Source organism: Chiloscyllium plagiosum, chromosome 39 (genome assembly GCF_004010195.1).
Source record: "Chiloscyllium plagiosum isolate BGI_BamShark_2017 chromosome 39, ASM401019v2, whole genome shotgun sequence".
Lineage (NCBI taxonomy): Eukaryota > Metazoa > Chordata > Chondrichthyes > Orectolobiformes > Hemiscylliidae > Chiloscyllium > Chiloscyllium plagiosum.
The window spans coordinates 12,149,384-12,167,464 of NC_057748.1; the positions used below are offsets into that span (position 1 = coordinate 12,149,384).

The 18,081-nt window shown below is 38.8% G+C and overlaps 1 protein-coding gene across 1 annotated transcript in view; it reads right to left on the reverse strand.

Moving 5' to 3' along the window:
* dlgap5 (discs, large (Drosophila) homolog-associated protein 5) overlaps positions 1–18,081 on the reverse strand; it is a 34,559-nt gene that overhangs the window by 15,154 nt on the left and 1,324 nt on the right. Inside the window, exons 2-10 of the mRNA XM_043679313.1 lie at positions 15,283–15,467; positions 14,278–14,388; positions 13,903–14,029; positions 8,600–8,686; positions 7,375–7,448; positions 5,474–5,775; positions 3,896–4,020; positions 3,403–3,499; positions 1,019–1,107 (exon numbers count right to left, since the gene is read on the reverse strand). Coding sequence (XP_043535248.1) covers positions 1,019–1,107; positions 3,403–3,499; positions 3,896–4,020; positions 5,474–5,775; positions 7,375–7,448; positions 8,600–8,686; positions 13,903–14,029; positions 14,278–14,388; positions 15,283–15,467 — 1,197 coding nt within the window. The remainder of the gene's footprint in view (positions 1–1,018; positions 1,108–3,402; positions 3,500–3,895; positions 4,021–5,473; positions 5,776–7,374; positions 7,449–8,599; positions 8,687–13,902; positions 14,030–14,277; positions 14,389–15,282; positions 15,468–18,081) is intronic.

An 18,081-nucleotide genomic window follows, 5' to 3' on the forward strand; every position in this document is an offset into this window, starting at 1 on the left:
TACCAGAAACGTGGCTGTTCATGCTATGTTCCCCCGAGAACCCATCACCCTCCTACATTTTCCAAAATAGCATACCTGTTTGACATGGGTATATTCACAAAAGACTCCTGCACTAGTTACCTACCTCTCTTACCTTTCCTGGAGTTAACCCATCTGTTCTCCCGTCCTCTCGTACTTCACTTGTGAACTTAACGTATGTACAAAAGGAGAAGAACATGGAGGATAGGGAGTCTAGAAAGGGGTACTTTGATATTCCAGGACATGTTGATATCAAGTTGGTGGCATTTTTGTTCTGAAAAGCATTAAGGTAGATACATCCACAGGACCTGATGGAATCTGTCCCAGAATACCGAGGGAAGAAATTACTGGGAAATCTTTACATCCTCTTTAGGTCACGAATGAGATGCTAGAGGACGGGAGAACAGCCAATGCTGTTTCTTTAATAAGGGTATCAGGGATAATCTATGAAATTATAAACTGGTGAACCTTAGGTGTGGGGTAGGGAATTTATTGAAACTTCTTAGAATTTATTCACATTTGGAAAAAAAATACAGACTAATCAGAAACAGGCAGCATGGCTTTGTGCAGGGGAGGTCATGACTGCCAAACTTGATTACATTTTTTGAGGAAATGACAAAGATATTGAAGAGGGCAAAGCATGGACATCACCCACATCACGTTTAGCAAGGTCCCTCATGGCAGGCAGATACAGCCTTTCTGCCTACAAAATATAAAAGCGTGCACAGCAGTATGTACAGATGGGAAGTGTTAGAATACAATCAACAGTTTTAATGTGCTTAAAGTCAGTAATTTATTTTTAATGAATGTACTGCTTCAAAGGACTTTGAGAGATCTGTAATATGGCAAACAAAAAAAAAAGGCTAATGAAGTTTTAAACTGCTATTTTGGTATTGTGGAGTGAAATCGAAATAGCAGTCAGATTTTAGAAAAGGATCCAAAGTATGCTAGTATTCAAATTGCTTTGATAATGGGATTCATTAGTATAGTTTAACCCTACCGTGGTCTGGAACCTCTGCAGAACTATCCCAGATTTCCCATTGCTGGCAAAGTACCGACAAACTCTCAGTCTCTGACTTAACAATTCCTCTGCAAAAGAACACATTCAAAATTATCAGCAACCAACCTACTTTTCCCAGATAATTATGTTTCAGCATGGTACCCATGCTAATTTGGTGACTGAAATTGTAATAGACAGTGATAATATTTACGTTTTCCAGTCTGAAAAGCCCTCTGTTTTCGATACTATATTTTCATGCTCAAATTTCTCAATCAGGACTTGAGCTCTCAAACTTCAGAATCATACAGTCACAACACTGAAACAGACCCTTCCACCCAACTAGTCGATGCTGATCAAATACCCAAACTAAGCTAAGTCCCACTTGACTATGCTTGGCCTATATCCCTCCAAACCTTTTCTATTCATGTACCTGAACAAATACTTTAAATGTAATAACTTTACCTGCATATACTAATTCTACCCATACAAACCACCTTCTGTGTGAAAATATTGCCCCTCAGCTAACTTTTAAATCTTCACCCTCTCACTTAAAACCTATGCCACTAGTTTTGAACTCCCTCACTCCAGGGAAAAGACCCTTTCTATTCACCTTATCTATGCCCTTCATGATTTTATAAAGGTCACCCCTCAACCTCCTCCGCTGCAGGGGCAAACACCCTAGCCTATCCAGCCTCTCCTTACAAGTCAAGCTCTCTAGTCCCAATAATATCCTTGTAAATCATTTCTGAACCATATCCAACTTAATGACATCCTTCCTATAGTAGGTGCATTAGTCAAGAGTGCTATCCAAACATTAAAGCTTGATATTTTTAACCAACTTGTCCAGACATGTTGTGACATACCTCTGGGTGAGATGGGACTTGAATCTTGGGATGTGAACCCAAAAAGGTGCAGACAATCCCAATATACTACAACAACCCCAAAAACTAGGGCCTGTTTACACAAAAGGCATTTCTAAGTATTGGTGGGTAAGAAATCAGTTGTGGCCAATTTAGTGCAGTGGCTTAGACAAGGGCTAAGACAAGCTGCAGCAACCCTACTGCAATCCAGTTCACATAACTTAGCACTGATTGAGCCACAAACCTGTGTCCCAGTTACGTTCTAGCTTTACCAACAGAGTGTACAGTAAATTGCACAACAAAAATCCACATCTCAAGTTACTCACTTATTTGCTGAATTTATTATATTTAGATATGCACTGGCAGATAAAAAGAAAGACTTCTTAAAACATCAAGTTAACTATTTAAATTCAGATAGCATCAAGGAATTTATATTGTACAGCAATGCTACTAAGGGCACAGGGCTGATGACATGCAACAAAAATAAAACCATCAAGTCTTTCACAGCTGAGGCAGTACAGGCTCGTTTCCTCTCCTAAATCAATAAATCTGTTAACATTTAAGACTTCTTAATGTGCATTTGCAACAAGTAATAAAGCTAATCCACAAAGCAGCAAACTCCACTAATGAATAAATGCTGTTTGAATTTGTTGACCAAAGAGAAAGATCCTTATGTTGAAGCTGATCTGTGATTCTTGCTCTTCCACATCAGTTAATTTGGAAAATAAAAAGCCTGACAGATGAGTGTACACTGAAGAACAGGTTCATTTTTCAAATTACAACCCTCTAACTGCCTTACAGTAAAGTGCAGACCCAAATGATATTTATAGATCATTCCCCAAAATCTGGGGGAGGGACCTCTGCAAAATTAAATCCAGTCAAATCATCCAAATTCCTAAATTTTACGATGAATGTAGGCACCTATGGAAAGGCCAGTGTTTATTTTTTATTCCTATTTGAATTTGAGAAGTCAGTGGACATCTGCCGTTATGCTGTCTCTGCTTGGTTCAAAAAATACTTAGGATGCTTGCTCTACCTGCACACTGACATCTCCTAAAAGGCATTTACACTTTTTGTTGCCATGGAAAGGCTGCCAACATCAAAGACCACTCCCATCCCTGTAATACTCTCTTCTAACTTCTTCCATCAGGTAGAAGATATAATAGCATCAACAGCTTCAAGAAAATCTTCCGTGCTGTTATCAGACTGCTGAACGGATCTCTAATTTCAAATCTAATATTGACCTTGCTTTAGTGCACCTCCCGTACAGTCGATACTTTGTATGCCTTCCTGAGAACCTTATGATCTGTATGTCCTTGTCCCCATGATCTCCCTGTACTTCTCGCAAAACAAAAAACTCTGCACTGTACTCTGATACACGTGACAACAATAAATCAAATCAAAGGGCATACAGTTACCACCTTTCAAAATGGATTTGTCAAGTTAGGTAAATCTCACCTCGTCTGTACTTCAACACTAAAGAGGATTATTACTGCATGCTAATGTATCTATTTTGTGGCTGACCTGAAATAAGCAACATTGTGTCGTGGTCCACTGACATCAGTTGTACAGCTTGCTAAAGAATCTTGTGGTTTGTTAGACACAGACACCTCTTCAATCACTATTTTAAAAAAAAAGAACAAATTTCATAATTATTCAAATGTTGAACAGAACACACGCTAGGTTGTCTTTTTTTGACATTCCCAAAGACAATTTAAATGTCCAAAAAATAAACCCCCATAAAAGGCAAGAATAATTTTAAGAGATGGCAGCAGTCTTAAAAGGAAATCAATAATTCAACTGAATCAGAAGGCATAATTCTAGCAGTTAACAAAGAAAAACCAGATTTTTGTAAATTTCTGGTAATAAAACTCAAATTTGATAGCAATATCTCATTTTGGTTACTAATATGCTAACAGGTCTTGGACTTGAGGCTTTACAGGACATATAACAGGAGCACAAGGATTACAGTGCCATAGTTCTGATTGACAAGTAAATAATTCATTCTGTCACTTACCAGTACTAACAGGGTCGTCACTTTTTGCTTCAGGGAGATGCTCAGACTCAAATTTTGGAACAAGCTTACTTCTCCTAGTTCTGGTCACTAAATTTTGCGTTGTGGAGGAATCAATGTTATTTTTCCTGGAGAGATGGAGAGAAACAAATTAACAAGTGCTTATTTTTGTAGAATCAGGACACAATACAAGGAGGAAGAGGAATTTCTACAGCCAGAGAGTTTCTAATCTGTGGCACTCATTGCCGCAGAAGGCTATGGACACCAAGACATTGAGTATATTTGACAGATAGATAACTTCTTGATTAGTAAGGGAATCAAAGATTATGCGGAGAAAGGGGAACGGGCTTGAGAAAAATACTAGCTATGACTGAATGACAGAGCAGATTCAATGGCCTAATTCTCCTCTTATTCCTTATGGTATTAAGCATGGATAACTAGTGAACTACATGCCAGACCATATGGGAATGTCAATGGTGTTCACTAACTATGCAGAATTTAATTCAGATGATAGAACAGGGGTTCCCAAAGCAGGCATCAGGACCCAACTGGGCTAACAAGCTCCAAGGTAGCAATGGCCACCAGGAAGTTCTAACTGAATCTAATAACTGTGCTCCTGCTCTAATAGGCAGGTCCCACTTCCCCCCCCACTTTTGTAAGTGCTCATCAGCCTCCCGTAACTCACTCTCAATGACAATTTTCAAGCATATTGAGAATGTTTATGCAGGAACGGTATCTGGTTTAGAGTAGGGAACAAAAAACATTGATCCAAGAAATGACAAAATGGTACAGCTGGTTAGATGGTATTAGAATAATTCATAAACTTTAGCCTGCGAAACCAAAAAAAAATACAAACCAAGAGATAGCGAAAATCATTGCTCAGCTTTGTCACATTTAACAAGTTTATCCATATTATTTCTGAAGACAGTAAAAATCTTGTAAAATCCCTGAATCAATATTAACTCATTCTCTCCTTTCCCCCATCAGTTCTATTGGAGATGACAAGTGCATGCTTGCTTACAGAACTGTATGCCTTCTCCAGTACTTCAGTCAAAATGACCATCATTTAAAGTCCAGTCTTGATGGGAGTCATCAGGCTATTTGAAAAAGGGTGCTGCATCAGCTGCTTTCGGCTTATTTCTCCAAACACACGCCGTTCCAGTAGATCAGGAACTGGCAAAAGCACAGCCAAATTTTCTACTCCTCGACCAAATGGTCGGAGGCCAAATAATTCCAATTGTTGACTCAGCTACAGTTAATTAACTCTACACAGATAAGTGAATCCTGGCCTTTTATTAATCTAATTTAAAAAAAACTTTAAAAAGGAAAGAAAACAAGTAGCTACAGTATACTTTGCCCGACTGCTAACAGTTATTCTAGTACAACACCCACTTGGGAAAGTTGGGAAGCCAAATAAGATCAGGTTAGTAACAATTGTGAAGTTTGGCACTGGTGTGCTGAATGGATTTGCTAAGTGTTATACAAGTATCACTGACATTCAGTAGCATGAGTGAAGAAAAAATATAGGAAACTAAGTAGATGCACATAAAACCCTTCTGATTAGGAAGGTGTTTAACTTACGACACGTGTTCGACAGGACTCCAGGAACAACTTGCAAAGAAATTATTTACACTTCGGGGGCTGAGTGGGGGAAATTTCAATTCAGCCAATCCAGCCATGGGAGCAAAGACATAGTTTTCAGGTGCAAAAGAGATTCTTTTGCCCACACGCCCAGTTCCCATTACTGGAGGTATTTGGAGCCCAGTGTCAGTGTCATTCTCAGTTGGTTGAATTGGCTCCTTGCAACTTGGTGGTTGATCTTTCTCAGTCACTTCCATATCTTGTTCTTCACAGGGGATAGATGCTGGTTCATCATGAACAATCTGAAAGACAGTTTGAAGCACTTAATTTCAGTTTTAAATAGCTTTCGACTGCTATAGCTTAGGTACAAGATTATATTGATACATTTTAGTCAGTCATCCACTGCACGTCAGAAAACTGCCATCATATTAAGTAGCCAATAGATAGTTTTATTCTGGAGCTGACTAAACTTAGCATTCCATCAACTGGAAGACAGGCCTATATGTAGCTCTAAGTCCAACTTGGTTGCATATCCTAAGTCAGTGAAATTCTTGGAGATATTGATGTCGTGCATGATTACTATTTATATCTCATAGTCCTTCACTGCCTCAACCTCTCTTCCAGAGAAGAGAGAGAACAGTGCATCTTTATGAAGTCTGCCTTTTTGGTCCATCAAATTCCACTACTTTATAAATGACACCACCATACCAACTTGAAGCCCTGATATTCTCACCAGCTTTGTAAACCTTTGATTTGGTTACTTCTCCCAATACTTTCTGTGGCTTTGTCATTGAAATTCGTACACATAGTTTTACATAATTAAAGTAGGCTGTCCTCAATGTAATCCAGTACCCAGAGTTTGGAACTCAAATTTAGAGAAATGTGTGCAAACTGCTGAAGTTCCAATGTGCAAGAGTAATCAGACTTAGGAAACAGAAACTTTGTATGTTCAATTAAAAGAAATGGCAATCACAAAACACAGCAGGTCCACCATCCTAATCTCACAAAGTGGCATTATTTTGGAGAATACCCAGGCTCTAAGCAAAATATTTAGAATGCCTCAAGGAGAAAAACAACCAAATGGGAGATACTCCATTCAGGATTTTTAACAAAGTGCTGTACACCATTCGCCATGACAAAACAGCTAAAAAGGCATATTCGAAGTTATACTCTGCTGCATATTTAACAAGAGTGCTTTGTGTCCCATAGCAACTTTAAAACGAGCACTATTTGGCCTACTCCATGCAGAACATGTGATCCATTCATACAAGAAATAGGAGTACAGCACACATCTTTAGCCTGTACCACAGGTCAAAAAGGATGATAACCAACCTTCAGATTCACATTCTTGTCTGCTCCTATTGATCCTCAGTACAGCCTCTAAATATCTGAGCCTTACCTCTTTCTGGGTACTGAATTCTGAAGATTAACAACCCTACGAGTGAAGGAATAAGATGACTTCAGCTCTACTAAACACTAGAGAAAGTTTAGATCTTACTTACTCAGCTTCTCATCTTATAGCCAATCTAGGAGCAACTGGAGCAACTTCAAAAAAAGTATACCCTGCCTCAAATATGGAGACCAAAACTGAACAGTACTGGTCACACTGCAGTTACATTGTACTTTAACCCTTCTGTGATTATAGTCAAAATGCTATTTACCTTCCAAATTGCTTGAGGCACTCGCATAGTGCCCTTTTGCACAAGTATACCAGAAATCCTCTTTTTGGGTGGGGAAAAGAATGGCAGACATATCATGTTCAGAAATTTCTGGTTTAGCAAATGGAGATTTTAAAATGTTCTTGCGAAATATAGAGAAACCTTAATTGTAGCAAATAGACTCCATTTAAAACGAGCAAGCATAAAAAAAGTAGACTTGTCTGCAACAGAAATAGTCCTCACCAGCTTGCAGTCAGATCTCTCTCCAGGTTTTCCCATCTTTTTGGTTTTGTTGATAGCTGCTTGAGACTTAGCAACTAAAGAAAAACAATTAGTCAGTATTCCTTCTCAGAAGAAGATTGAGAATTTTAAGCATTGTCAAAAAAGGTATCACTCAGTTTCAGTAAGTATTGAGATTTCAACACCAGTGCTTTAATATCAATTAGATAAATAAACATTAGTCAGACTTTATTCTCCAGCTGTGGCCTAAACTCAAGTATGACTGGGTTATAAAGGTTGCCCTGTCAGTGGTTAGCTATGTCCAATTAAACTAGATACTTTCTCCCTACAGCAGAGCTGAAGCCAGTTATCACCATATTTTTGTGCAATAACAAAATGGTTTTGAAAGTGTCAATTGTAATTTCTGAAGGGATCCTTTAAATCCTGTGTCTAATCGTCAAGTCTTGGAGCGGAAACAAGGGGCCAAAATTGTCTATGTCTGCACCTAATTAGTCTGTGCATTTAGAAAATTCTTCCCATGACCAAGTGATCATAAGACTTCAACATCTTGCAGTGAAGATCACAAAATAGCAAAGCGAAAGCCCAAAGATATGTTTCCTCAATTGACAGAAGTATAATTCATTATGCAGGGAACTTTCATGTGTCACCTCCCGAAAGATCTGGTTTAGGTGGGGCAAGGGAGGCACTTAACAGGAAAGCAAACATAGTAGCTAAATCTCAGACAGAATTCTCTGCCCTTCCATCAGTACTAGGTAGTTTAAAAAGCACGAGGTATCAGGAAAGAAAAGCAGCAGGCCCATTCATTTGTAGTATTGTCTATCAATGTCTTGCACTGACTGTTAAACAACTTCTGATTCCATTATCCCAATGCAGCTTGAATATTAAGTAGGGAACCAAAATATTGCCCAGCCACAGAACTGAAAAGGGCACTTGCTGAAGCAACTCAAATGGAGCAGGACAAAAAAAAAGCAAAATTGACCTATTTCTATTTCAGCTAACAACACTTGCAACTCTGCAGGTTATTCAATTGCAGAACAGATCCAAGTATAGGATAGCTTAATCTGGAGTCCATTGGCAATGCTGGAACAGTACTAGAAGGCTTGAATAGATCTGTCTCCAGCTTGGGCTTCAACCATACATTATACTCAAAGTACAGGTTCCAGATCCTGGATTTCCAGTACAATGGTTTAAACCAACCAGCTAAACCACTGCTCACATAAAGACTTACCCTGCACAGGTTTAACAACTTTTGCAGCAGTTTTTGGTTCAAGCCGACCCCTGGTCTGTAGTGGCTTGATAGGTGCTACTTTGACATCTAGAATCCATGTTTGGAGAATGACAGAGGATTAGCTATTGAAACAACTTAGCAACAGTAAATTCACACATCATTTTGATTAAATAAAAGTCCATAAGCTACATTCTAGAAAGTAAAGTGTATTTTCATTGAAGGACTTGCTAGCATTAAAATTCATCACAAAAAGAAAGTTGCACATAATGCGGGAATGGAATTTGATTGGGAATATGGGCAGTAAAGTTAAAAAAACGAACTTGAGTAACATTAATTCATGTATGTCAAACCAAATTAGGTCACACTACATTACAATGTAAAATATTTATACCAATGTTGCAATTCCCAGTTTTCTTAAAGGCTGAGAGTTAAAAATTCCAAATCAACGAAACATTAAAGTTCGATGAGGGACTTTCAAAAAAGCTTTTAAGAGTTCTGTTGTATTATTTATAAACAGTACTGCGCCAGATTTCAGGCACATAAATATACTAGCTGGTTATAAATCTGCAGTTAGCTATTAATTGACATCAGCTGCATAAATAGAAGACATCACAATTGGAGACCTCAGTTACATTTAGTGCACTTCAGCTCTCAGTTGTTTCACAAGATACTGTTCACTTGTACCTGGGATGGGGCTGCTTGATCCCATAATCCGATTGTCAATCTAGTCCATAATTTTAAGCTCTTGGACTCTCATTCAAACACCTTAATCTTTGGAGGCATAGAATGCAACACCATAGAAAGAGGCCACTCAACCCATTGCACCTGTCTAGCTTTTTGAAAGACAGCAGACTAATCACAACCCTCATTCATTCCTTATGGTCCTACACATTTTTCCAATTTCAAACTAGAGATCTCAAACTTTGTTAAGTTTTTGTTTCAGGGCAAACAATTCTAGCTTTTTTTCCCCCCATACAGATGCCACTCATTCTGGTAAATTTTAGAAAATCGCTGTTGCACCCTCAAGGACCTTGAAGTGTGGTATTCAAACAAAAATTTTCAACGGAGCTTTTCTGGTTTATTCTTAAATGTTCTGTTTTTGAGTTTGTAATCAAATAACAGACTAATTTTCTGCAACTCCGGACTTCAGTCAAACTTCAGGCCAAATCACACCACTTTTGACCTTCCCCACCCTAAAGTAACAACCTTCCTCGCTTATTGTCTTGGTTCCTTTTAGTATAACCATAGTCACTCACTAAAGGTTTTAAGATTTTTACTAAAACTCTTTCACTACAGTCCTTCCAGTAGTTATTGCACACCTAAAATTGTTCAGGGGATGTGGGTGCTACTGGCTCACCAGCATTTGTTGTCCATCTCTCACCGTCCTGGAGCCGAGTGGCTTGATCAGACATTTTAGAGGGTAGTTAAGAGTCAACTCTGAGTCTGAAGTTATGTTGGCCAGATCAGGTAAGCTCAGCAGTTTTCCTTTCCCAAAGGACATTAATGAACCAGATGAGATTTCATAATAGTTGATAAATTAATAGTAACCAATTATATTGGATTTTTTAAAATTTCAGATTTCTTTTAGTGAGATGTTTGAATTTAATATCTGCCATGGTGGCTCGTCTCCAGAACTTGTGTTTCTGCACTATCAGGCTAGTGACATTACCATTGTGCAAAACTTCCTGATGTCAAGTGTTATTTTAAAAATCCAATATTATTTGAGAGCTTGGAGTTTGAATTATTGTTATTGAATTTGTGTCTTTGTGAATAAGCATTTAATGATTAACTTGCCAATATTCTGCAGACATGGCTTTTTGGAACCAGTATTAGTGTGTTTCTAGAGTGCTAATGAGAATTTGTTTACATCAAGAGACTTTTACAGAGTAAGCATTGAAGATCATTAACCTGCATTCAATTGTAATGGTCAGGAATTTACTTTTTATTACTTAGTGAAAACATCCATAGGAAAATGCTTGGCATGCTTTTCGATGTTCTGGTGAAAGTTGATGCACCAAACAGTTTCTTAATGGAGGTGGTTGGGAAAGGGGGGTGGGAGAGAGAGAATAGTTAGTTCAGAACTGTTAGGAATTAGCTTATTTCAGTGCAAGCCTTTTTAAATGAGAAGGTTCCAAATCAGAATACTAAAGGGGTTGTTCAAAGCTCAGAGAATCTTAGTTCAGTTGTGTGAATACTCAAAAATGAAGCTATCAAGATCAGCAATCAAAAGCAACAATCAAGTTAAACATATAGATGTGACAGCAAAGACATTTTACTTGGTGTATAAGTACTGTAAAGCTATGCTGTTGATGGCATATTGATATTTTTACAAAGTATTTTGACATCTTTCGAATTGCTATATTTAAATAGTTTTTTGGCATGGAACAACATGTTTAAAACTAGATGCACACCATTGCATGCTTGTAATTCAATTGAAATACTGAGTTTTGTTTAGATTCCAGCTGTGATCTGACTTGTCAATTAACATCAACTGGGATCATAATATAATGCGTCATGCACAACCTAACCGATAGCGTGTAACAGCAAGATCTCCGATTTTGATCAATGCTATACAGTCCAATATCCTATCCTCACTCAAATGGAGCTAGACATCAACTTGAAACCCTAAAGGGACCGATCCACTATAACTGTGCAATTGCTCATCTGCTCTGCTGAATTGACCCCTTTTCCAAAAACCATCTAAATATTTCTGTCACTTCTGTTTATAATGAATCCCACATGTTTTATTTATTCAAACATTTAGCCACCGAGAGTTACACCTCAAATTTCAATTTCCTTGGAACATATACAGCTTCGACCCGAACTGTCTCTTCTGTAGCCAACTACAATATTCAGACTTGTTTGTCCACAATGACAAACCTTAGTACATTGCTGAAACTAGAGAAAGTATGTTATTTCCCTACTGATATGCTTATAATTTTCTCAACTTTTACAAAAAACTTTTAAACAGTAGTTCTACACTCTGGCTTCCAGCTCAATTGATTCCCACTATCCACTGCTGCAGAATCAATGGTATCAGAAAGCTTTTAATTAATCCTTAATAGGTTTCACTATTTTGGCATGTAAAACATATTTGTTGAGGCTCTGCAAGGGTAGCCCCTTCAATTTCTCCCCAAGGAACAGCAGAAGCAAATCAGTTTTGACTGACAGTCACTATTTAAGTGCAAGTACTTTGCATGATCAATGTAACCTTTTACTATTTGCAGAGGATCAAAGATCGGGTAGCAATGTGGAGCGAGTTTCCTTTCTTCCCCACAATAGCTACATTCAAGTTTATCAATTTCATCCAAGTTTGAACAATTTTAAAAAAGTCAATACTGTTGGTTTAAATTACACTAAAGGATAAATTTTGTTTTCAGGGCTATTTGCCAAGCACTTGAAGGAAAGGATCACCAATAGCAAAAAAGGATCAGATTCACCAAAATTCCAACTTTTATTTTACATAATTTAAACAAAAACATCAGACATGCAATAAAGCTATTTTATGAGCATCCAAATGAATTTCTGCATGGCTGATCACTTCTCTCATTGCTGTTATCATCTAAATTGCCACCACCAGGGCTTTATTTTTTGAAAGGTTATGGTATCAAAGGCTCATCAAACTAACCACTAGCCTCACAATTCATGATGTTCCCAGTTATAAACTGCTTAATGCTTGATAGATGTATCTTGATCAATTCAATGGAACTATGATCCAACACATTCAAGTGTTAGCTTGATGCAATAGCATTCCAAAACAGTACATCAGGAGTATGAACCTTCTCTTTGATCACTGGTACCCACTAAGATATCCTTCGGACAGACAGGTACTTCATGCCAGCTTGCAACTAACAGGCTTTCCCAACTCACTTTCCTCTTCTCACTGTTGCCTTGTCTGCACTGGAACAGCCAAGGGTTTCCAGAGAGCCCACTCTGGGTTTCAGGTCGTTGCTTGCTTTCTTTTTTCCTTATTTGGCTTCTCATACTTGGGGTTGAGTGGGGCTGGATTGGCAACTGAAAATGCCCTACAGGGCTGTAGCAGGACTGACCAGAAAAAAGTTCCTTGGTGTATAATGTCAGGTTCTCCCTCTCTCCCACCTTTGCTGTTTTTCCAATAATAGGTGCTATCTCTAGAGCAGCAGCAAAATAGAAAGAAAAGATGTGTTTGGAAGAACTAGCCATATAGTGTGGGAGCAACTGAAAATCTGAGTGGAGAAGTAGCCTTTCAAATTCTGTGGATTGTTTCCTTTTCTTACTGTTGAGCCCCATTTGGACAATGGGAAGGACAGAGACATATTTAAATTATGGAATTCAGAAACACAAATGTAGGAAGGTCTGTCAAATGCCAGAAAACTTTCATCACCGATTGAGACTAATGGGGAATCATTACAGTGCACGCATTACACTTGACCTATTGGTATTGTCACCAGAGACTTAAAATGCATGAGATCAATCTATTCTCGTGAAAAAAAGGAAAACAATGTTAAGTGCTTCAGTCATTGAATTTCTGTAGCACTTCATTCAGAACATGCTGTCAAGGGAATGTCAACTTCATTAAAAATGGCTAAAATATTATCTTCTGAATTCCAATTCTAGCCAACTGTACTTAACGTAGTGCTTTATATTCCGTTCTCCCAAGGTGAAACACTTCAATGACTGAGCTTTTAGGATCCTGAACTTCAGAGCCACCACTGCAAACAATATTATACATCTGAAGAGGAATAATTTCCTAGAGAATTATACAAAATTGGACCTCTGCCTCTGAAAGCAGATGGTAGAATATTCCATTTCAAGGACATAAAGATCATTAGGAATTGATGGGAAAGTGGAATTTGAAATACATAGATCAATCATCTTTTGAATGGATGAATGGCCTACACCTCAAAGTGGATGGGGGTACAATTACAATGTTTAAAAGACATTTGGATAAGTACATGAATAGGCAAGGTTTGGAGGGGTATGGGCCACGGGCAGGCAGGCAGGTGGATCTAGTTTAGTTTGGGATTATGGTTGGCACAGCCTAGTTGGACCAAAGGGTCTGTTTCTGTGCTGTATGACGATATGTGCTGTATTAGATTAGTTAAACGTAATGTTCATCTTTCTTTATGTGTTTCTAGAAATCCTTATCACAACATGCTCCAAAATCTGTAAAAAACTTTTATCTATTTCTGGACAGCCTTGATTCTGTGAGCCTGCCTCTCACAATCTCTTTGGATCCTAAATCTCCTCACCCACTCACACCAGAAGGGACAGTAAACCCACCTCTCCAGTTTGCATTAACAATGAAAAGGATTTAAAGTTACCCTTTTTCTCTATTGCAATGGGTACTTTGGATGCTGCAGCCTGAATGGGTCGGTGCTGACTCCTTGTTCCAGTGACCACTGTAGAGCTGCCTTTATTACTGGAGACATTACCTTTGACAGGACCCACCTGCAGCAGGACAAATAATAAGCAGTTTCAAAATTGGGGCTTCAACACATTCAGATCCTCACAGCTAACAAAACATCCCCACATCAGCAAGCAACATATTATTTCTTTCCCTCAAATGTTATTTTTTGCAAAAGAATACATATTATGCAGATATACTAGCAAAAGAAAGCCAGAGAACACCCAAGTCAACCATAATCTATTGCGGACAGAATCATTTATACTGTAGCTCTGATTTCTGAAATCCTTACCTTTGTAGGAGCTGTGAATTTGGGTACACTGGGTGCCTTTGTCAGGAGCAGTTCTTGTTTCTTAGCCATTGATCTTGTCACTCTCAAATCAGAGCTAGAAGGCACTACATTCTACAAGGATAAAGAAAAGGAACAATGACAATTAGTATCTATGCTGATACAGAACAAAAAGTAGTATCTCAAATTAAGCTATATCATCTAAGGTGCATTCAAATCTTGTTCAATGACAATAGATTATGGCCAAACTTCCACATCAACTCCATTTTCCTATCATATACCAGTAGGAAGGCCCCAGGGTCTCTACTCAAATCTACTTCACTGCACCCCATCAATATATTAGTATCACCTCACGTAACTTCAAAACTTCTCAGGGCATTGGCTACAAATTACTGATGTCTAATTAAAGGAAGCCTTTTTATTTCCTTAATCATGCTTTCTGCAAAGAAAATGGTTTCAAGTATTTCAAGTCATTTTTTCCCACATCTACAATATTATAGATTCAGCACGAAGCTGCCTGATCCCTTGAATAAATGTCTTTGCATAATGAGTGGTCACCTGTGACCCAACCACTCCATCATACAAATATACAACTGCTGTTGTAATCACCCGTTGCCATTCATCAAATCCTCTATTTTTCATCATTGACAGAAATTAAGATTTTTAGATTAGATTACTTAGTGTGGAAACAGGCCCTTCGGCCCAACAAGTCCACACTGATCCGCCAAAGTGCAACCCACCCAGATCCATTCCCCTACATTTACCCCTTCACCTAACACTATGGGCAATTTAGCATGGCCAATTCACCTAACCTGCACATTTTTGGATTATGGGAGGAAACCGGAGCACCCGGAGGAAACCCACGCAGACACGAGGAAAATGTGCAAACTCCACACAGAGAGTCACCTGAGGTGGGAATTGAACCCGGGTCTCTTGGGCTGTGAGGCAACAGTGCTAACCACTGTGCCACCCAGATTATATTCTCACAAATCATTATAAACATTGTACCTGAGCTTTTGGTTTTATATTTTGTGACTGAAAGGGAGTTGCATCCGGTTTGTAAATGCCAACTTTGAAGATTTGTTTAGGTTTCGCACGCTCTGCTTTCAGTTTCCGCATTAGCTTCTCCTCCTTATAACGGCGTAACATCTCTAGTCGCGTGAACTGTGATGGAACTGCTGTCTCAGAGGATTCTGCAATTGTGAAATATGATAGACATCCAAGTAATCAATTTTATGACACCACCATATTCAAATTGAGAAGACACCACCCAACACAGCAGTAACCAATGACAGTAAGGAAATGCACATAAAGAGCGATGGAAAATGGATAAATAAGACTTACTACTTTCAGAAATATCAGTTTGCCATGGAGACCAAATAGTCATGGGCACAAAATAAAAACAGACTACACTTGAACATCATTGGTAAGTCAAATAACCTGCTTGGAGTTTAGGGAGGTTTTACAAAGTGTCTATTGAGTTAAGTTTCTGAACTCAGTCATCACTCCATCAACAAGGTTCCTTCCCTTGTAGAATCAAGCTCTATTGGCATCATTTGGGTTACCACTGCCCAAAAGCTTCTGTACCAGCCAGAAATGTATTGTGACAACAAATGTATTTAGAGGCCAAGTAACTGAATTTCTAATTTCCCAAAGTCTGAATAAGGCAAAACTGTGGGAATATGGTTCACAAACAAGGATGTTTGCAGCTAAAACAATACTCAAAAGGAATTACACTATCAGGCCAAAGCTGCTTGCTTGATTAGTAACCAATCCACAAATATTTACTCCCACCAACCATTGCAGCAACACGCACCTGCTCCTTTCACAACACCTTCCAAACCTGGGATTATAATCAGTTGAACGAATAATGGTAACAAACCACAAAGTTCTTCTTTAAACATCTATATACAATATATGTTGTGCAGCAGTTCAAGGCAGCCCACTTCAACATCACACTCTACAGGGAAATTAGGGATGGACAATGAATACTGACCTTGCCAGCAACATCCACATCAGAGATGTGCAACATGGAACAGACCCTTTGGTCCAACTCATCCACACTAACCAAATATTCTAAACTAATCTAGTCCCGTTTGCCAGCATTTGACCTATATCCCTCTAAACCCTTCCTATTCAGATACCCACCCAGATGCCTTTTAAATGTTGTAATTGTCCCAGCCTCCACCACCTCCTCATTCCATACTTGATGTGGAGGTGCCAGTGTTGGACAGTGGGCAAAGCTAAAAATCACATGACACCAGGTTATAGCCCAACAGGTTTATTTGGAAGTAAAAGGAGACAATCCTTAACCCAAAATTTCTTTCTCATGAAAAAGATTGTTTGACATGCAAACAATTAATGCAACTCAGATGTGACTGGGGGCATAGCCCAGCACTGGCAGGCACCAATTCCATCTCCTTCCTCATAGTAATCACAGGTGGGCCTGCTGTTCAGTAATTTTTATTAATACTATGAAAATGTCATCAAATCCATGATCCGAAAACTTCCAAAATCTGGTCCCGAGGGTTTTGGATAAAGGATCGTGTACCTGTACAAGCTTTCGGACCGCTGTTCTTTAGTCCGGTAGCTAGTGGAGTAGGGTCATAGAACACAAAATTTATAGCAAACGATCATAGTGTCATACACTGATGCGATACATTGAACAAACCTAGATTGCTGTTAAAGCTTTCACCTTTTAAAATGTGTTGCAGGTTTCAATTAATTAATATGGGAAATCCCAGCACTTCTTTCAAATTACATTCCCAAGATAACTTGAAGTTTTATATATTTTAAAAAAAGTCAACCACACTGGTGTGGGTCTAGAGTCTCTTATAGGTCAGACCAGATAGGGATGGCAGTTTCCTTTCCCAAAGGACATTAGTGAAGGAGATGAGTTTTCCCAACAAGTGACAATATTTTCATGGTCATCATTAGACACTTAATTCCAGATTTGAGTGCATGGTGCTGAAAAAGGATAGGAGGTCAGGCAGCATCCGAGGAGTAGGAGAATCGACATTTTGGATACAAACGTTTGATGCTTATTGAATTTAAATTCCACCATCTACTGCGATGGGATTTGAACCCAGGACTTTATCTGGGTTTCTGGATTAACAGTCGAGTGATAATGCCACGAAACCATCATTGCCCTGATAGGATATTGGTAAGACCCCTTCTGGAGTACTGTGCCCAGTTCTGGTCATCCAGTTATAAAAAGGATAAGTTGAAGATGATTCAGAAGATATTTACCAGGATGTCGCCAGGTATGGAAGGTTTGAATTATAAGGAGAGGCTGGGACTTTTTTCCAGTGTTAGGGTTATAGATTAGGTGAATGGCAGGTGTATTTTCCCAACAATGAAGGATTTAAAGACGAGGGGGCACATTTTAAAAAAAAAAAGACATGGGGGACAATTTTTTTTTAAAAGCAGATGGTGGTACATATGTGAAATGAATTTCTTGAGAAGTGGTGAAAAAGGAATCTGGATAAGTTCATGAACAGGAAAGGTTTGGCAGGATATGAGTCAGGAGAAAGTGAGGACTGTAGTTGCTGGAGATCAGAGCTGACAATGTGTTGCTGGAAAAGCGCAGGTCAGGCAGCATCCAAAGAGCAGGAGAATCGATGTTTCGGGCATGAGCCCTTCTTCAGTAATGAGGAAAGTGTGTCCAGCAGGCTAAGATAAAAGGTAGGGAGGAGGGACTTGGGGGAGGGGCATTGGAAATGTGATAGGTGGGGAAGGAGGTCAAGGTGAGGGTGATAGGCCGGAGTGGGGGTGGGGGCGGAGAGGTCAGGAAGAAGATTGCAGGTT